Source organism: Notamacropus eugenii, chromosome 2 (assembly GCF_028372415.1).
Source record: "Notamacropus eugenii isolate mMacEug1 chromosome 2, mMacEug1.pri_v2, whole genome shotgun sequence".
In the NCBI taxonomy this organism is placed as follows: Eukaryota; Metazoa; Chordata; class Mammalia; order Diprotodontia; family Macropodidae; genus Notamacropus; species Notamacropus eugenii.
Window position 1 is genome coordinate 380,338,806 of NC_092873.1, and position 21,262 is coordinate 380,360,067.

The 21,262-nt window shown below is 43.3% G+C and overlaps 1 protein-coding gene across 2 annotated transcripts in view; it reads right to left on the reverse strand.

Moving 5' to 3' along the window:
* The window catches only part of SMG5 (SMG5 nonsense mediated mRNA decay factor), a 31,664-nt gene that overhangs the window by 2,128 nt on the left and 8,274 nt on the right, over positions 1–21,262 (reverse strand). For both annotated transcript variants that reach the window (XM_072647227.1, XM_072647226.1), the window contains exons 7-21: positions 20,784–20,862; positions 19,874–19,999; positions 19,714–19,782; positions 19,035–19,243; positions 18,216–18,353; positions 17,317–17,916; positions 16,368–16,543; positions 11,394–11,469; positions 10,566–10,741; positions 8,799–8,957; positions 7,123–7,182; positions 6,630–6,789; positions 2,127–2,217; positions 966–1,040; positions 306–444 (exon numbers count right to left, since the gene is read on the reverse strand). In XM_072647227.1, coding sequence (XP_072503328.1) covers positions 306–444; positions 966–1,040; positions 2,127–2,217; positions 6,630–6,789; positions 7,123–7,182; positions 8,799–8,957; positions 10,566–10,741; positions 11,394–11,469; positions 16,368–16,543; positions 17,317–17,916; positions 18,216–18,353; positions 19,035–19,243; positions 19,714–19,782; positions 19,874–19,999; positions 20,784–20,862 — 2,333 coding nt within the window. The remainder of the gene's footprint in view (positions 1–305; positions 445–965; positions 1,041–2,126; positions 2,218–6,629; positions 6,790–7,122; positions 7,183–8,798; positions 8,958–10,565; positions 10,742–11,393; positions 11,470–16,367; positions 16,544–17,316; positions 17,917–18,215; positions 18,354–19,034; positions 19,244–19,713; positions 19,783–19,873; positions 20,000–20,783; positions 20,863–21,262) is intronic.

Sequence of the window (21,262 nt, forward strand, 5' to 3'; positions counted from 1 at the left end):
TGCCAACTCTGTGCAATTAGCATTCCTATTCTAGAGGCCAGAGGGGAAGGGACCTCTCTCAGGGCCAGGAAGTGCCTGTGGCAGGACATGCACCACTAGCAGGCTGCAGAAGTCCTGGATCTGGGCTGGTCACTTGCCTCGCTAGGGCCTTTTCTAGCTCCAGATTTTATCTCTCTTTATTTTCTCACTGTCATTATCTACTAAAACCACCTGACTTGGAGTGGAGAAGTCATCTTCCTAAGAGAACAAGGAGGGGAAGCTGAGCTTGAATGGGGTCCAGCCTTGAGCTCGGCTGACCTGCTTACCTGCATGGAGCCAGAGAAAGTACTGGGATCATCCATCTGAAGACCAGTGACGATGGTCACCATGCCACTAGAGTCATCCTCTCCAATTCCCTGGGCCAGAGTCAGTTGTTTACAACTGTCCAGGATCTTATAGAGGGTCCTGTGATGGACAGACAATCTATCAGCCCATGAGCTGGGAGTCTCTTTAGAAACCAGCGTAGCTTAGAGAGGAAGGAGAAATGGGTATGAGGGGAGGCTAAAGGGGATAGGTTACAAGGGTACCCTGAGAGCTTTATCCCAAAGAGATATTTAAGGGGAAGAAGAGAAGACAATACTGAGTATTTCCATAGCAGCAGAGTAACAAAGCTGACAAATTCAAAGAAAGAGCTAAAAGTCATATGGAAGGAATTATCAGAGGTACAAAATCTGGAATAGGGGCCTGGAGGAGACTATGGTGGCATCTTAAAAAGTCAGAGGCATCTTTAGGACCTAGCTTGGGAGCCATTCTCTAGAGGCAGAGGGAGGGATGAATTGTTTTCACTCCGGGCTGATAGCTCAAAGAACTATTTTCTAGCTCTCAGTGCTCTATTCTGTGTTCCCAGGAGGGATGGGTAGGTGGTACCTCTGAGAACATCCTTCCTCCCATTTCAGGCCCTGAAGATGTCAAGTCTATAACTTTACCAGGCATCTATATCCTGCCTCTTCAGTTTATGCCGCTCGAAACTCTTCCCCAACTCTTTCTGGCAGCGAATGTACCTGTAAAAGAGAGATAGCATGAGGATGTTTGGTTCTAGAAACTGGGTGTGTGTTGGGGGAGGGTGTAGCAGGACAAAGGGGGTCATTATGAATGGGGGTGGGTGGGGGTGGGAATCAGTTTTCAGTGGGGGAGGAGGAAAGAGCCCTGCGCTCAGATCTCTGAGTCTGCAAGGGCCACCTGAGGCGCTTTCCTGCTGAGCTGAGCCCAGCTCACTTTTCCTCTTGATAACATCACCGCTTTGGTTCCTCCCTGGGGAGGTGCCGGAGACGCCCAGAGCCAGGAGGAGAAAAGCAATAGATGCTTTTGAAGTCGAAGCTTCTGAAGACAAGGCCTAAACAAGCCAGCTTTGTGCTGTTTCCTGACAGGGCGGGGTGGTGTAGAGAGGAGACAGCCAGCTCAGCTGGCTATTTCTTGAGCAAGAAGGAGGGGAGAGGAGGGGGAGTTCTTTTTCTTTCCTCTGTGCCAGCCCCTCACCAAGCCCTCCCAGACTAAGAACAGTCACTAAATCCTGGTCTGTTAGGGGCAGTGGCTGTTAGGGAGCACAAGCTCTACAAAATATCGACAGAGACGAAGGCTTTGAGAGGCTGACTATTCAACACACGGGCACCTATGATGCCAGACTGCAATATACCACTTCCCTGGAGAGGAGTGAGAAAGGGGAATGTTAAATCACCTCCTAGACCACAGCCTGAATAACAGGCAGCTGTGTGGGAAGCTTCTCCCTCCCTCTAGCTTCCATCCCCTCTCCTCCCCATCAAAGAGAACCTGATAGAATTAATAACCCTCTACCTAGCCCTAGACTGGGCTCTCAGTTTAAAGCTGCTTCTCCTTCTGGACAAGTATCTGAGTTGGGAGGGACCTCAAAGGCTATCTACTCCAGGGCTTCTTAAACTTTTTCTACTGGAGACCCTTTCACATCTCAACCCATAGTTTAAGAAGCATTGATCTAATCTAATCCAAACCTAAACGGATCAAAAGAGTGAAGTACAGGGGAGAAGGGGTGGATAGAATGGACAACTGGGCTGTTCCTTCAACCCTTGGTCTTGCCCCATCAAAGCCCCACCCATGCCAGCACCAGCTCTCACCTGTTTCCTTTTTTAAACTCAGCTTCCAGGTATCGGATCCCATCCCGAGCTCCTGGATGTTCCTTCTTCAGCAAGTCTAAGCCATCAATCACTAATTCCCCCGAAGGTGGGAAAAACAATAGCTACCATTTATACAGTATCTTAAGGGTTGCTTTAGAAATATCTCATTTTAACCTTACAACAACCTTGGTTAGTAGGAATCATTATTTTATATTACTATTATTATTATTTTGCAAATGAGGAAACTGAGTGAAGTTGCCTAGCACAATACTTTAAATATAGGAGGAACTCAATAAAAATCTGATTAAATACACCCTGCAGACCTACTGGTAAATGGCAGAGACCTCAAACCTGCCCTTCTCTAAAGTTAAGAGGAAAAGATCAGGTTTTGAGGGAAGGCAGTTTTTGAGTCTACAAAAGAAGGTGGCAAATGACTGCATCAATGGCTAGACAAGAGAAAGGTTTTCTCAGTCACAAAGCTACTAGAGACCAGCAGCCCCTCTTCTGGAGGCAAGTACCATGAAATAGTTTTCTTCTGTGCCTTCCAAATGGAGAGGGAGAGAACTGAAGTTCCAAATTCTGATCTCCCATGATCCAAGGATGAAAACTGTGAGGAGGGGGTAGGAAATATTGAAAGGATATAATTAAATCTACTAAGGGGATGGAAGATGAACACGCAGAAATTTAAGGTGGATAGCAGGGATATAATGGGTGATTAAGGGCAAACTGGAACGTTTTGGTGACAGGTTCCTAATCAGTGAGAAAGACATCAGGAAAGGTCAGCTATTTGATTCCACAAACATTTATTAAGTGCCTGTTAGATATAAAACATGGTGCTAGGGGTTGGGCATATGAAGACAAAACCACAACAGTCTCCTGCTTCCTTCTCAGTGCTGACACTGAATACAGAATGTGGACCAAGTAATTTCAGAAGGATCAGAAAAGGCCTCCTATAGGAGGCAGTACCCAGGCAGGTCTGAAGGAAGTGAAGAACTGCATGAGGCACCTTCTGATCCCAGACCCTGTGTTCTTCACCCACATTGTGAACTCTTAATCCCTTACCTCCTTAGTTTCCTCCTAGGCTACCTCACCCCTCCATTAGCTACACTCTTCTGTTTTCCTCATCTGATCCCTTAGGAAATGAGTTCAAATCTACACTGTCCTTTTCTTTTAAGTCCCTGGTCCTCTTATGTCACCCTGTCAAGTCTCAGCCTTGGATCATTCATCATCCACTGCTTTCCTACCTACAAATGTGTTGCTGAATGAAGACAGAAAAAAATCATACCACCCTTCTGACTGGGGTCACTACAAATTTACACAACTTCGACTGGGCCCTCATGGTGACCGGCACCCTTTCCCCACTTCCCAAACTGTCACTATCCCACTCAGTGCAGTGGTTCTTCCAAAACGCTTCATCCCTCCTCAAAACTCCCATAGCACTTCCTGCCTCCCCTTCTCCTTTCAGACAAGAACCTTGCCTCCTATTTTACTAAGCTTCCCCTCCTCCCATCCTCATCTTCTGCCACTATCCTTTAATCCTATCTTGAATGAAGAGGTGACCCTTGCCTGGCCAAGGCCAGCTCCTTTATACACTTGCTTCCAACAGTTTCCTCTGCTATCTCTAGTCTCTCCTTTGTCTTCAGTCTCTATTTGCTGCTTCCCTGATGCCTAAAAATATGCCCCCTCATAAAGTACTCACTCAATCCTTCCATCTTCATTACTGTCTTAGATCTTTTCTGCCTTTTGTGAACAAACTCCTTGAAAAGATCTCTCCTCACACACTTCTTAACCCTTTATAAATCTGGCTTTGGACATTCTCACTCCACTGAAATTGTTCTTTCCAAACTTACCAATGATCTCTTAATGGCCTAATCCAGTGGTCTTTTCTTAATCCTCATTTCCAACCTCTCTGCAGCCTTTGACACTGTGACCACTTTCTACTCCTGGATCCTCTCTCCTTTCCAGGTTTTCTCCTGGTTCTCCTCCCAACTGCCAGACCACTCTTTCTGTCTCTTTTTCTGGATCCTCCTCCAGACCACACCCTTGAACTATAGGTGTTCCTCAAAATTCTGTCCTGGGCCTTCTATTCTCCCTCTCTCTACTACTTCACTTGGTGATCTCATTAGCTCCCAGGAATTTAACTACCATCTCTATGCTAACCACCTACCCCCAATCTCTCTACTGACCTCCAATCTTGCATCTCTAACTGCCTTTCAGATAGCTTGATGTCCAGTAGATATCTTAAACTCATTATATCCAAAATATAACTCATTTATCTTACCCCCCTAAACTTTCCCTGTTTCCCTAATCCTGTAGACAGCAACACCATCCTCCCAATCCCTCAGGCTCTCCATAATCCTGAATTCCAATCTCTCACCCCCCATATCCAAGCTGTTGTCAAGGCTGTTAATTTCATCTCTGCAACATCTATTTATATCCCCTTCTCTTCTCTGACATTGCCACTACCCAAGTGGATGCTCTTATCATCTCACACTAATCCATTCTCCATCCAGACACTAAAGTGATTTTCCTACTACACAGGTCAGATCATAGCAACCCTCCCCTTCAATCAACTTCAGTGGCTTTCTGTTGCTTCTAGGAACAAATATAAGATGCTCTGTTTGGCCCTTCATGACCTAGCCTCTTCCCTTCTTTCCAGTTTTCTTATACCTTACCCTCTAGCATACACTCTGACTCAGTGACACTGGACACTCCATCTCTGGGGATTTTATCTGGCTGTCCACCATGCTTTCCCTTCTCTGCTCTGACTACTTACCACCTCTGGTTTCTTTGAATTCTAATCCCACCTTTCACAGGAAGGCTTCTCTAAATTCCAGTGTTTCCCCGTTTTTCATTATTTCCTACTTACCATGTACATAACTCACTTTGGACATATTTGCTATCGCCCATCAGACTGTGAATCCCTTGAGGGCAGGGTCTGTCTTTTGCCTCTGTATCCCCAGTGCTTAGCACAGTCTCTAGCACATAGCAGGCATTTAATAAATATTTAGTGAATTGAAAAATCACACCCTCTAAGAGTAGATGTCCCTCAGGATTCTGTCCTGGGCCCTCTTTTCTTTTCCCTCTATATTATTTCACTTGGTGATCTCATTAGTTTCCATGGATTCCTCTCTATACTAATGATGCTCAAATCTACTTATCCAGACCTAACCTCTCTGATGACTTCTGGTCTGACATCTCCAATTGCCTATCAGACACCCCAAACTGGATATCTTATGGACATCTTAAACTCAACATGTCCAAAACTGAACTTATGCTTTCCTCCCATCTTCCACAATTCCCTATTACTGGTGAGGACACCAGCTGACTGCCAGCCCCCAAGTTCAAAAACTAGTTGTCATTCTTGACTCCTCACTCTCACCACTATTTTTCACAATAGCTAAACTGCTGCCAAAGCCTGCTGATTTTATCTTGCTAACATCCCTCTAATACACCTCCCCTTTCTCCTCTGACATTGCCACCACTCTAGCGCAGGCCCTTATCACCTCACACCTGGACTATCACAATAGCCTGCTGGTGGGTCTGCCTGCCTCATATCTCTCCCTACTCCAACTCATCCTCCTCCACTCAGTTGTCAAAAGACCTTCCTAAAGCACAGCTATGGCCATGTCTTCCTCCTACTCCAATCCCAGGACCAAATATAAAATCTTGTTTGGCATTCAGAGTACCTGATAATCACTCCCCCCACACCCAGGAATTCTTTGATCCGATGACACCGGCCTTCTTGCTATTCCTTGACAAAAATACCCCCTATCCCAATTGGGGCACTTTCACTACCCTCACTGCATACATGAAATGCTCTTCCTCAGATCTACCTCCTCCTTCAAGCTCTAGCTAAAATCCCACCTCCTATACAAAGCCTTTTCTAAACCTTTTAGTCCAATATATCCTGTCTATAGCTTGTTTGTATGTAGCTGATTACATGCTGCCTCCTCTATTAGAATGTAAGCACTTGGAGGGCAGGGACTGCCTTTGCCATTCCTTGTATTCTAAGAGTTCAGCAAAGAATGGCACACAGTAGTCACCTAATATCAGTTTACAGGAAGGACTGAATGACTCCAGAGCTAGAAGATCATTTGTGCAGGTACATCAGCTGGAGATGGAATGTCATTTGTGGGGAACAGAGAAAGGTAGTAGTAGAGAAGAATAGTAACATGAAGTCATTTTGGAAAGAAAGTGGGCTTTCTTATCAGACTGAAGAATCTGTATTTTACCCTAAAGTAGGAGAATGATCAGACTTGTATTTTAAGAATGTTAATTTGGTGGCTGGTGATGGATGGATAGGAAAGGGAAAGACTGAGGTACAGGGACTGGTTAGGAGGCCTAGTGAGCTAAGATGTATAAAGTCCCACAACATATCCCTTTGAGCCCATTAGAGAGAGGATCCTTTCTGACTGGACTGACTGGACAACAGTTGGTCCAGGATGGCACTGCTGACAATATCATGACATAGTCCTGCCCTTCCAACTCCCCAATCCTTACCCGTCCTAGGGATGATGACAATGAACCTGCCACTGCTGGCCAGCTGGCGGATGATGGGGAGATGCTGACAGAGGGCCTGAGTGTCAGGGACGAGGTACGGGGACATCGCTGACTGAGCCTTGGGCTGCTGCAAACTGCCCTCCAGCTGCGACACCTCGAGCTGGTGGGAGAAGGGTAAAAGGCAGTGAGTTAGGTGCCCTCCTACCTCTCTTCAAGGACTAACACTTCGTTAGAAAAGGGAGAAATGGACAATTAGAAAGTTCCTCTGGCTGTTTTAAGTTTGCCATGGTTTTCAGGAAGAGGATGGAGAGAAGAAAAAAGAAAGGAAAAGGCAGAACAAGAAGGAAGAAGATGAGGACAAAGTAGAGAAACCCAGTGAAATATATGAAGGGATGGCAAATAAAGGAATGGAAGTTAAGACTGCACAGGGGACTTCTGTATGGGAACTACTCTAATGGAAGAAATGAGAAGGATAGCATTCCCAATTTCCCACCTGCAGCCGAAGTTGAGCCATGTCTCTCATCAGTCGATTCCGACGAGCCTCTTCCTGGGCCTGTTTATGAAAGAAAAGGACAGACTAGCTAGAGAAGAGTAAGGATTAGATTTGGAAAACCTCTTTCCTTAGGAACAAAATCAGGAAAAATCCCTGGGATCTGAGATAAGCATCAGCCTTGCAATTATATACCTTTTAACTGTCCGTTCTGGGAAAGGGAAGTACAAGAAAGTCCATTCCTGGAATCTAAACCACCATATCAATCAGCCAACAATTAATGATCATCTACTATAGAGGATACAAAAATTTGGTCTCTGCCCTCAAAAAACTTACAATCTAGTTAGGAAGAGAAGGCATAGACATATAAAAATTTAACTAATTAAACAAAGCATCATTTGGTAAGGGTAGCACAGGCATTAAGATAAAGAAGGAAGGTATTATGATAGATTGAAATGTTGAGAGAAGGCCTCAAGAAGTGAGACTTGGAAAATTTTATAAACTCAGCTGAAGAGGACAAAAGACTAGAGGGCAGGAATATATAAAGTATTAAATGAAATCAAGTGGCCTATTCTGGCTGGTTTCAGGGGTAGCACAATGGGACCTATGACTGACAAAGTTAACTAACGGACAAAGAGTGACCTTGAATATCAGGCAAAAATAGACTGGTTCCTGTGAGGAAGTTTTTGAGTGGGAGAGTGACATGATTAAAGCAATGTTTGAAGAACAATCTAGCAATGTTTGATCAGGGCAGACTGCAACAAAGAAAGCTGGGGGTAGGAGGTGGGGAGAGGAAATAACTTGAATAGTCCAGAAGATATTATCTATCTATATTATATAGATAAAAGTATGCCTTTCAGAAAACTTTAATTTGGAGTTAGTGATTTTGCATGACTAAAAGCGTTACTTAAACTCTGTTTGTTTTGATGATTAAGTTAATAATAAACAATCAAAAAATATTCTAGAAAAGAGATAAGGATTCAAACTAGGATGGTTGCAGTGGGAATGGAAGGAAAAAAGTTGGATGCAAGAAACACACACAGGAGAAACAGATATGATTGTACCACAACATCCCATCAACACATACACAAATACCCTCCTCTGAAGTCAAGGGTCTCCTTCTTCCTGTTAGGGTGAGGAAGGGAAGAAGGTCCCAGGTCACTACATAGAAACAATCAAGGCAACAGAATTCTGGTAGTATTAATTGATTTGAGGACCACAGGAAAGAACTATGTACGAAAGGAGTGGTAGAAAGTGGCGACGGAAGCTGGTTTCCTACTTCCCTGGTTCCCTTAGAGGAAGTGAGGCAAGCAAAGGTGAAAAGCTGCTGTGGATGGGATGACAGGTATATGGATTGTCTGTATTATGTGCTTATCTTTGCCCTCCAATGCCTCCTTGCTAAAAGAGTTCTCCCTCCTCCTCTTCTCCCTGCCAGATCATGACTAGAATCCCTTATCTAAGAAGCCTTCCTAAAATTGTTCCCCATACCCACTGCCCTCAAACGACCATGCTATGTACCTTTCCGAACTTGCTCTGATACTTTCCATCTCTCCTCCTATACTGAAAGCCATACCTTTGCCAACTAGACAATGCTCCCCTGTATACACCTTAAGTGAAAGTGCTGAGAAGGATCTCAGGATCCTTAAGGGTGGAGGTTAGGAAGAAGGATCAATACTTACCATCCTGAACTGGGCCTGGGCCTGCTGCAAGAGATTCTCCTGCTCAGCCTGAGCAATGCTGATAAAGATGCCAACCTCAGAGTTAAACTGCAGGATGCTGCCTTGCAGATGGGTTATGAAGTGGCCAAAGCTACGGATGCAACAGATTCGCACGACAGACTGGAAGGATATTAGGAAGAGGAAAAACAGAAGAGATTTTACAGGAAAGGTATGGGAGGGGGAGAGAGGCAGACTCAATCAAACATTCCTTCTCCATCTCAGCAAACTCTGCCAATTTTCATTCCTTTCAGAGAATTCTATCTATGTTCTATCTCTATGCTTCCAGATCTGTACATGTGGGAACCCCAAAGATTCTGAGGAAAGACTAGTGTGGAAGAATATTAAAAACCTTCTTTATAGTTTCAATGAAACTATTAAAAAATAAATATTTCTCCAGTCTAAAGTTCTTTCTAGACCTATCTGAAGGAAGGAAACTATCTTAAACTTCTCAAGTAACAATATGTTCCACTAAAATTCTTTCTTTCAGGCCTAACTTCTTTTAGGCAAATGTTTAAAAACTGAAGAATGAAAGCTAAAGCCCTAGAAAATGGATTAAAGGTGGTAACCAAATTTAGAATAAGAAATATTTTGGATTTAGTTAAGATCATTGCTTTCCCCATTTCCCAAAGGGATTAGTTATATTCTACTTAAGGACAGCTCCCACCCTCACCTCCACCCCATTCTACATTTCTAGATGAGATCCTAACCTCAGAAGGAGGAGTCTTCCTTGATTACTTCACTAGGGATCAGCTGAGGGAAGTGTGTCCTTCGTTGCCAAAGAAGACCATGCCATCAGAGAAATAATGACATGACCTGCACTTGACTTTGTTCTGAGTGAGGGAGGGCTGTGCAGGTCACCAGCCTCACTTCTCCAGAGCCATCTGAATCCAGTGACCAGATATTCATCAGGATGACTGGATGAGCAATTGGGATTAAGTGACTGGCCGAAGGTCACACAGCTACTGAGTGTCAAGTGTCTGAGGTGAGATTTGAACTCAGGTCCTTCTGACTCCTGCACTGATGCTCTATACACTGCACCACCTAGCTGCCCCAGTTGAGGGAAGACACCATAAGGGAAGGGTCAATGAGAAATGAGTGGCTTTTCTCTAAGATTGTGATAGCTAGAACAGAATGTTAACTCAACTTTTATTTTGTCAGTTGTATTTTGTTGTTTAAGATTTCTGTTATACCGCTTGCTTTCTCACTAGGTGGAGGGAGGTAATTTGGAACTCAAAATTCAAAAAAAAATGGAATGTTAAAAAAAGATTCCTATGTAACTTCAAAATATCTAGTGTTAGAAAAATATTCCAGGGGATGAGTAGACTGTCAGTACAGCTCAAATGTATGCTTGAATTTAGAATGTTAAATTACTACAAATTACTTCTGGCAGATTTGTACCTAAAATGCAGAGTACAAGTAGCAATATTTTTTCAACAAGAGAATAACAAAAATAGTCCAAGGGCAGGTTTAATGAAAGCAGAGGAGATACCCAGTAGGGCTACCATGTTGCACCCAAGACTCCACACTCTTTCTTTTTATTATAACATGTTCACCTATTTGGGGGTGGAAGACCCAAAATAAAAACATAAGCCAGAGGAGGCTACTCTGCCTAGCATAGGGTGGTTTTACCCAGAAGCAAGGGGATAGGTCAAAGAAGTTCCCAAACCTCTGAGGTCCTGTGATTTGAGGTGTATGCGACAAACAAATGGGAACCAAGAATACCCTCACCTCCTCCGTGGGACTGAGCAATGGTCGATCCAGTTCAAAATTGAAGCGTTTATGGGCAGCTCGGAGTGGGGGTAGGTTGCGGAGAGCTGTGTCTTCTGGAAGCAGCAGGGAAGTGGGAAGGTCAGGTCGTTCACAGCCCAGAAGGAGATCCTGTACCTCAGGACACAAGACCAGGCCTGGGGAAAGAGAAATACATTGGTGCACCCACCCTTGGAAGGCAAGGAGAGATCTAGAGGGTGAATCCTTGCCCTGAGGAACTACCAATCTAAAAAGGGAAAGATAGTTACTATCACTCCTACTCTCCCAACCCAGGGACTGATATGAAGGAACTGCAGAAGCCAAGGGTATGAGATATGGGTGAAAAAATCAATGTGAGGAGGTTCCTTGGAAGAAGGGAGTATGAAGCAGAGATGGGAAGAGAAAAGGGAATGAGATAGGTACACTGAAAAGAGACAAGTTTTCTTGGACTTGGGGGTCAACCCAGATAGCATCTTTCCAAGTAGCAGAGACAACTGCTTCCCAATCGCCATAGGAATCAGGGTGATACCAGTCACCACTCTCTCTAGTCCCTGGTTGTCTTTTTGCTTCTCCCCCTTGGGAGCTCCAAACTGGATCAGATTAGTTATCCTGTCCCACAGTGGAAGTAGCGTTTAGGGATGGGAAACCAGAGAGGCTGGAACCACAATCTTCTGTTGTAAACTGTGAAGGGTGCAGGGATGAATCTCATTAACCTCCTTACCTTTGGGATTAGGTTAAAGTATAGCTGAGGAGTTATCAGGGGAAGAGGAGGGCTAAGATATGGTATGGAGGGAAAAGGGGTTGACTTACTGGGCTCCTGGAATTCTCCAGCAGCTGGCAGAAGATTCAGTAACACAGACAGACGATTCCATAGGCTTTGGGAACTCTGTAGGGACAGGAGCAAGGAAAGAGGCTTAGCATGACTGAAGAAAAACTAACGTAAGGGGAGATTTCTATCACCACAGAGGGTAGAATGCATCCACAAAAGAGATGGAGATTAGGCCACAGGAAAAACTGATTTCCAAACATGCAATAATCCAGATTGAAGGAGCAAAAAAAAAATTAAAAAAAGAATAAAAAGAAAGGTTTTTCCATTCCCCAAAAATAATTTTGACCCCCAGGGACACAGTAGATAGAATGATGGGCCTGAAGCCTGAAAGACTCCTTTTCCTGAGTTCAAATCTGGCCTCAGACACTAGCTGTGTGATTCTGGTCAAGTCACTTAACTCTGCTTGCCTCAGTTTCCTCATTTGTAAAACACAAGTTGCAGAAGAAACCACAAACCACTCCAGTATCTTTGCCAAGAAAACCCCAAATGGAGTCACAAAGAGTAGGACATGTTTGAAGAATAACTGAAAAATAAAAACCTAGACCTCAATTATTGTAGAGACAGCTAAAATAGTGTAGTGGATCTTGTGTTAGGGTCAGAAAAGCTGCATTCAAATCCAGCCGTAGACACTTACTAACTATGTGATCCTGTCAATTAACATCTGTCTGGCTCAGTTTCCTAAACCATAAAATGGGGAAGATAATACCACCTATCTTCTAGAGTTGTTTGCATTTCAAATGAGATATTTGTAAACCTGCGCAGTGTCTGGCCCATAGTAGGCATTTAATAAATTCTTGTACCCTACATACTCCACACCTGGTCTAAGGAAAACAGCAGATTGCTCAGAAATGTTTCTCTCAGAGACATCTCCATTTTTTCCCTTTCTCCCAATAATCTTAGTGATTCAAATTTCAGCAGTGTCAGTGACAAACTTATTAGATGAGATGACACATCAGAAAATAGGAAGAGACAGAATCTCTCTTACATGGGGGCAAAGAGGTGTTCTACTATGAAGGAGGGTATATATGGGAGTGATAAGAGATACAAAACTATAGCTCAATCCTGGTAATTATTGTATAATCACAGAATTCTAGAGTTAGAAGGGACCTCAGTGGCTAATCTAGTTCAACCCACACCTGAAAATCATCTCCACTGGATAAGTAATCTTTCTGCCTCCATTTGAAGCCCTAAAGTGAAGGAGAAGCCTTCTGCTTTCGGATAGTTGACATGAAACCTAATTTAGTTCTTTACAGCTTCTATCCACTACTTTTGGTTCTGCCTTCTGCGACCAAATAACAAGTTTAGTTCCTCTTACATATGACAGACCTTCAAATACTTGAAAACAGCTAGGTGTCCTGATTCATCTCTTCTCCAGGCTAAGAGTCCAGTTCCTTCAATTGATCCTCCTGTAGTATAACTCAAACCTTTTTATCATCCTAGATATCCTCAAACTTGTAAAAATAATCATAGCTAACATATAACACTTAAAGGTTTGCAAAGTGTTTCACATGTATTATCTCATTTGTGCCTCATAACTACCATGGGGGAAGGTGCTATTATCACCCCCATTTTACAGGTGAGGAAACTGAGGCACAGAGCATTAATGCCCTTTTAAAACTGTGGTACCTGAAGTGAATACAATTCCAGATGTGTTCCGACCTGCACAAAGTAAGCAGGACTATCATCTCCTTACTCCTTCAAGTTATTCCTCTCAATACAGTCCAAGATCAAATGAGCAAACAGCTAACACATCACAGTGCTGACTCATCCTGAGCTGGCACACAATAAAACCCTCAGAGTTGTTTCAGACAAAATGCTGGCTAATCACACCTCTTCACTCCTTACTTAAGAAGGTGATTTTATTTGAATCTAAGCATAAGATTGTGCAGTTATGTTTAAATGAATATAAGCTAACAAGATTTAGTATTCTGCTCTAGACTAGCAAGATAACTTTGGATCATCTCTTATCTACTGTTTCAGCTCTTTTCTCCCAACTTTGTGTTATCTGCAAATGCAGTCAGCATGCCATCTATGTCTTTATCCAAGTTATTGACAAAAACATAAAACAGGGCAAGGTCAAGCACAGATTTCTAGGGCACTCCACTGGAAACCTTTTCTGGCAAACCATAAATGACTACTCTTTGAGTACAGCCATTCAAAAGATCCCGAGTCCATCTAACCAGACCACATCTAGCCATCTCTCCCGAAAAATATGCAATATTTTATCAAATGCTTCTGACACGCTAATTTAGTAATTCAGTCAAAAAAGAAAGTTAGGTTAGTTAAATTAAGCATGACTTGTCTTGATGAAGTCATATGGAATTACTGCCTCCTTTTCTAAATGTTCACTAACCATCTCTTGAAAAATCTATTTCAGAATTTCCCCAGGAAACTAAGGTAATCAAAGAATAAGGACAGACAGTTTTTCAATGAAGAAATCAAAACTACATAAAGTCATGTGAAAAAAATGTTCTAAATCATTATCAATTACAGAAACACAAATTAAAATAACTCTGAGATATCATCTTACACCTACCATGTAGACTAAAATGACAGATGCCCTTCAATTAGGGAATGGCTAAGTCAAGTTGTGGTATACGACTGGGAAGGAATACTACTGTGCTATAAGAAATGACGAGTTGGTTTTTTAGAAGAACATGGAAAGACAAGGACCTACAAAAGTAGATGCTATCCACTTCCAGAAAAAGTCCATATTAGATCCTGCTCAGGTTTCCTTCCAATACAAACTCTGAGAGGCAGTGGTCCCTGATCACTGTCCCCTTCAAGGTTCTTGTAACTTCCACCTCATAAGTAAGCAAACAATCTTCCCCTTCAGATGCAAGGAAGAACTTCCCCTTTCAGGCTCCTGTTTTAAGGATGAAGTATCATAAATGCTGGCAGAGAGAGCTTCATCTATCAGGACAATGTAAGTCTCCCATGACTTCTACACTGTGTCCTTCTGTCAGGTTTGAGAGGTCCCCAATTCATCTATTTCCTCTTTCTGTTCAGGAGATCTAGGGCACGGTTTCTTAAACTTTTCCCACTTGCAAACTACAGTTTAAAAAGCGCTGCCGATGGCACACTCTAATGACAAAAACTGCTTCCATTAATTTTTATCCAAATACTCTCTACCATATTTACCCCTGCTCTTCAGATTTTCTCACGTACCTTCTTAACATAGAATGCTTTTCCACCTGACCTTTTGGCTATCCTCCTTCTTGTAAGTATGTTACACACACTCAGAGATATAGTCCCTCTTGCTTTTTGCCTAAACTTCAGCCATTTGAAATCACACAGTTTATTTATTATTGGTTCCTTTCTTAGATTCTGTAACTTCTAAGTGTTTCAACTGCTGTTCTTTCATTGTAGTCTCTCTCTATGGTGTTTAGGTTGGTGGATCTATATAAGCAGCTTTCTTTTTCCAGTCTTTTTAGAACTCTTCTGAACTTTTGATTTCTAAGGCAACCAGCAAATATATTCTTACAGGTCTTTGTTAGGTGCACTGCATCCTTCAGGAGGAGTCTGTCATTCCTTTATTTTAAAGCTGTGGTCCTACCCAATCTCATTCTCATACACCACCAGGTGAGGTGTTCACATCCTAAACTGATTTTTCTCTCCTGTATTCTTTGCCCTCAATAAGCAGCTATGAAAACATTCTATCTTCGTCCCTACATAGGATCTTCAGTTCCTTGCCCAGGACTTTACAATCTTTAGCAATATTTTTAGGTTCTTTCTGGCTGTTATCATTTGTGCCCCCAAGAATCAGCTAGAGTGCACAGTAGTCATCCATTCTGACAGGACTTGGGAGATCATCAACAGGTTGAATATGTGTCCCAGATCTATTTGCTGTTATCAGGTCCCTAAAGAGTTGTGGTAGCACCTCTGAGCATGGAATTATCCATCATCACTCCTCTGCTTCTTCCTCTGACTCATACTGCATGGGGCTCTACTATCCTGAAAAGATGAATACCTGCTTTCTCCTGAAAACATCCAACTCCCTTCTTGTCTCTAAGAGTATCAAATTTGTTTTCTAGCTCCAAACTTAGAATTTCCTTTCCTTTCTTCCTCTACTCTCCAACTTCCCGACATACTCTGCCCAATTTTTTTTCACCTATTCTAGGTCATAGTGTAGGCAACATGGCATAACAGAAAGAATACCTGTCTCAGAATTAGGATACTTGGACTCAATCCCCAGTTTTGATTCTAAATATCTGGCATGGGTCAAATCACTTCACCTCCGTAAGTATTAGCCATTTCATTTGTTAAACAGAAATAATAAACACCTTTCTCCCTTCACTGATGTTTATCCAAATGTGAAGGAAGGACTAATAATGACATGTTATTTCATCTGACCCTCACCACAGCCCTGTGGTATATGGTGGTGTTATATACATTCTATTGATAAGGAAACTGAGGCAGAGAGAAGGTAAGTAATTTGCCTAGGGTCAATAAAGTTAGAAGATGTCTGAGGCAGGATTTGAACTTGGGTCTTCTTGGCTCCATTTGCTATATGCAAAAGGCCCCCCAGCTCCTGACTACAATTCTAGTTCCTAGTAGTAGGAAGAATACTGAAATTGAAATTGGCAATAGGAAATGGGGAAAACTTGTAGCAGGAGAAATTTTAAGTAATATCTTAAGAAAGATTCTGACAGTTCAGGTGGGTAGGACTAGAAGCTGGTCTTTGAGCTTTTTTTGGGAAATGTTTTGGAAATGTCTTCTCTAAGGACTTTTTTTTTTTTGACTCCTAAGATGGCAGGAATAAAGTAAGGGAACAGGAGCATATATGAGACAACCTTCTGGGGCCTTCCATCACAGATCATCTCTCAATTCACTTGTAGACACCACAAAGTACTGTGTGCTACCCCCTCCAGCAGAAGTTATGAAGACAATAGGCAGATAATTTCTTTTTCGGGAGAGGGAGGGTGGTGTGAAGGAGAGGGGGAAGCGAGGCAGACCTGTGCGCACATGATGATGAGGTCAGTGTTGGTTCGAAGCCAATCCAAGAAAACTTTCACAGCGGGAAGAAGTCCTTCTGCCGTCAAGACATGAAGTTTCTCCTGGATGCTCCTCTCATTGTGATAGGAGCGTCCACTGGACACACTCTCCTCTGACTCAGATCCATCATCAGATGCTAGAGTGGAAGATGATGGACAAAGAGCTGAGATGAAAGACCTGATATCTGGTACCTTAAGTCTGCCATTTAGTTTCTTTTAGGTGCAGGCTAACGGGCATGACTGGCTATGGCCATTTAGGATTCCCTCAGGCATTATGGTGAGGTGGAAAAAACTGCATTTGGAGTCAGACAACCTAGGTTTGAACCTTCATCTTGCCACTTACTGCCTGTGTGACCTTCATTAAAGTCTCTTAGCCCCAGTTTCCTCCTCAACAAAATGAAGGGATGAGACCAGGGGACCTCTAAGTTTCTTTCCAGCTCTAGATCTACAATCCTATAATCTCTGAGCTAGAAGGAAGGGCGGACAGGACCCAGCTTTCCTTTAACAATGCTGACATTCAAATATGTTTCAATGTATCCCACTATGTGTCAATTTTTCTGGCCCCACACCTGTCATGTAAGATACAGAACATTAAGCTTAGGTGTAAGAGTGATGGACCTGAAAGAGGAAGAAAATATCTGGGAGCTGGGTGTTGAGAGTATAAAACTAAGGAGCAGTAAAGATCAAGGAAGTAGTATTTCAGATCTGGCAGGTAGAATGAGTGAATAGGCTTTTATTACAGAAGGAGAAAAAGAATTCAGATTGCACTAAGGACTTCCTGAGAGATAGAGTGGGGAATATTAAAAGCTGGGGCAACCTCCCAGAAGAAGACAGAACCTCCCACCTGAATAAGTCCCATTTGATACAGACATAGGAACCAGGGCTGGATAATCCTAAGAGTCTAAAATACCTGGTTCAGGTTTGTCCATGTCCCCATTGATGCAGGTCCTGTTACCAGCAGTAGTCCGAGTTTCATTAGGAGGCTGTAGAAGGATGTTACTGAAGGTAGGGGCTAATCGGAAGCAGCGTTTGGTTTGGAACATCTGAGTGGACATGGCTTGCAGGTTACTGGCAATACTAGCCTCGTTAGGACCCAATGGACCATTTGAGGGATCAGAAGCTTCGGGCCTGGACCGAGGTGGGTCTGGAGCCATAGACCGTGTTCCCTCCTCATCTTCCATGTCCTCCAGGTCTGAGCGTGACTCCTGGCTGTTCATCTCTGAGTCTGTCTCTGCATCAAAAGCTGTACCCCCACCCTCATCACTCTTATCTGAGCCACTGTCTGAACCTTCACTGGCCCGTGCTGAGTCATGGCTTGAATCTGAATCAAAGCCTTCACTTAGGTCACTGTCATCACCAGCCTTGGGTGGGTGGTGGCGTCTCCGACGAAGGCAAGACAGGCGGGAGTACTTACGACTCTTCTTGGCCTCATTCACTCTTGGTGCTGGGGGAGGGGGCTCTGGCTCTGGCTCCACCTCTTTCTCCAGTGGTTCCTTGGGCTCATGCTCATCTGTGGGAAAAAATGGTATGACTGAAAGTCTAAGGAGAGCTCAATAACAGGATAAAGCTTGAGGTCTTCTCCCACCATCCAACAGCACCTTTTCCTCAGTTCCACATCCCGGAATACTCAGAGAATGAGAGAATCTCAGTTAGAAGGGATGCTAGAGATCATCTAATCCAACCCATACCTGAACTGCATGTATTGATATAGATAGATATGTGTATCTATCTATATCTTCTCCCCCCACCCCTTTATATAATGTCCCCTCCTCTGATTACTTTCCTCAGTCCCTTCCACTATTTCCACACCTGTCCCATCACTCTGGAATGCTGGCACAGGATTCTCTCCCTCTTCCAGCTCTGCCTGTAGCCGGATATTGACGTGGTTGATAAGATGGGAGAAGAAAGCCAGGGTGAAGGCAATGGCAGCACTGTACTGCTTTGATCCTAAAATTAGAGAAAGGGAAGGGCTTTAGGGGTTGTAATGTAGGAGCACCCTCTGGGAGACAAGAGTCTTAGCTTTCCTATTTTCATACATGTAGCAGCTCAAAGGAAGTCTCATCCTGTCCTCCTAAGTTCCTACCCTATTTTACCTCCTCTGTATGCTGAGGTCCTCTCCACCCTGTGACATCAAAACAATCTTATACTTTTTGCTCCATTTATAGCCTTTATTAACTCTCTGTGGACAATGAAATACTCTCCTGCTGTAAGCCTTGACACAGGTTATTTCTAGCAACCAAGGTCCCTTCACCTTTTTACTCTATCCAATCCCATCTATTTCCTAAACCCTGCCCTAGATTATAAGAAAGATTTTAGCCTGATTATGCCCCATTCCCTCAGTGGGGACAGAGAAAATTCTGGTTGGTTGGAACCTAATTAATGGAATATTTATTCTTGGGTCTGGGGGCATATTGTCTCCTACTCTCATCTAACTGGAATCTGAAAACAAGATTTTTTCCTTTACCCTTAGTTTCCACCACAAAGCTCTGTATAGGATAGTGTGAATGGGGCTGTAGAAGGGTTGCAAGCATGGGACTTACTGGCCAAGTTGAGGCCAAGTTGCTGCAAAGAGGGGTTCTATGGAGCCTGGAACCTAACTAGAGGCTTAAAGTCTGACAAGATAGTTACCTGCTCTCTTCAAGCTGTGAACACTCATGAGGCAAATGATGACCATACGGAAGATGAGAAGGTCAGGGAGAAAAGAATAGCCATTCTCATACTCCTCCTCATCCTCACTAGCCAGACTGAGGTTGGGTGAAGAGGGTAGGTAGAAGAGACAAAGGTTGAAGTCCTCCAGGACTGACTGGCACAGCGAAGTCAGCTCTGAGTCCAGGGTGCTAGACAGATGCCAGGGAACACAGAGTTGAAAGGTTAATGGTGACAAAGAAAGAGGGAGAAGAGCTTTGTGAATGGGATCCAAAAAGAAGGCTGAGAGGTAATGGCACCCTGCACTCTAAAGGACTGTGTGAGATAGGGCCATGTCTCATGTCTCCATCCATATGTAAATGGATGAAGGACTACTTTGCAGACAGCTATCTACCTAGGCAGGAAGGAAATAGACTCTACTATGCTCTCCCCTGAGAATGAAAATGAGACACCAAGAAAAAACTTCCCACTCACAAGTAAAAGGATCATAAAGTGAGAGAAAACCCCTTCACCTTTCTGACTTGGGGAAGAGGATTTCCTACACTGAGGCAGAACTTGCCATCTCATCCCTTCTAGCTCTCCTCAGACAGAGAGCCTTCCTGGATTAAGAGGAAATACAGCTTCTCGCCTACTTTCAGAGCTTACAGACTCTTTCACATACCTGCTCTTGGGCTGCAGAAGACTCTGCAGGTACATGAAGCTCACCAACAGCCTCTTGATGTCCTTACACCTGAATTGAGAAGGAACAAATAGCTGTTGCTGAAGGCTCTGGAGGAGTGTCTAGTTTCACCTCCACAGAATCCCTCCTTCACTATGCTCACCGCTTCTTGCTGGGAGACAGTTTTCGAGTCTCACATTTCTTCAGCTGGTGGTACATTTTGGCTGCCTTGTCATACAGCCGTTTGAGATTCCCATAAGCCCCCTCAAAGGATACTTCTGACTGGATGCTGAGGGAGAAGCAGAAAGACATTGTGGCTATCTGACTAAGTCAGAGGAGGAAATGAAATAAAGGATACTTAAGATTTTGGGAAAAGATACTATGTCATATGGGAGAAGGATCACCAATAATTACAAATTGTATTCATCCTGACCTTCCATTTCCAGCCAACTCTAGATCTGAAGACAAGTGCCACGAGGAAAAAGAAAATGGCAAGCCAAAAAAATCTCCCTCCTTTGAAAATATCTTCCTAGAAGAATCTGACAAGAATACATGCCTTACCTTCCTCTTACCTCCCCTGCCTGAAAATGGTAAGACCAAAGCTATTCTCCCCAATCCATGAATTTACTCATTTCCATTCCTAAAACACATTAGCTTTGAACCTATATGTTTCTTAAACAAAATACTTTAGTATTTTTTTATATCTTGGTTTAATGCTGTCATTTTTATTTTACTCTGTTAATCTTATGGGTCTGCTTGTGAATCTTAGAAAGTCAGCTTCTAGAAGGCAGAAACTCCATTTATGTACAAATCATATACTGCCATATGGCTTTGTAACAAATAGAATTTTAACTCTATGAACTCGATATAGCAAGGAACTAATTCTGTTTACCTTGCCTTATTCAAGTTCCAGAATTCTAAGACTCCTAATGAAGGGATATGTACACACACACACACACACACACACACACACACACACACACACACACTCTCTCTCTCTCTCTCTCTCTCTCTCTCTCTCTCTCTCTCTCTCTCTCTCTCTCTCTCTCTCTCTGCAGGAGAAGTGTACTCACCACCTCAGGTAGCAGTACATGGCTTCTACATTGTAATACTTGCTGCCTGCCAGGGTACCCAGCTGATTGAAGGGCATACCTGGTAAGGAAGAAATCAGACAGGCTAAAGCCAGAATGCCTTCACCAAGAAACATGAGACCCACAAGCAACTACTGAGAAGAGAAGATGAGGTGGAAGAAAGACAATCAAATGCTAAGGGGAAATCTCTTGTCTCTCTTTTCATTTCTGTCTAACTTCAATTTTCCTGCTCCTGGTGACACCCCTGGGGAAGCTGAGTCCCTTATTTTTTACACTGTGCTCTAAGGCATTCTGTTCTGCTTTCTATCCTCCCTTGGTACACCAAGAATAAACAGGCCTTCTTCCTCCACAAGACCATCTCCTATATCTCTTTCACCATCCCAGCCTACTTTTTCTTGTCTGGGTCATCTTTCCTGTTAGTTTCCATCCCTTCCATTAGAAGAGTTTTGTCCCTTCTCATT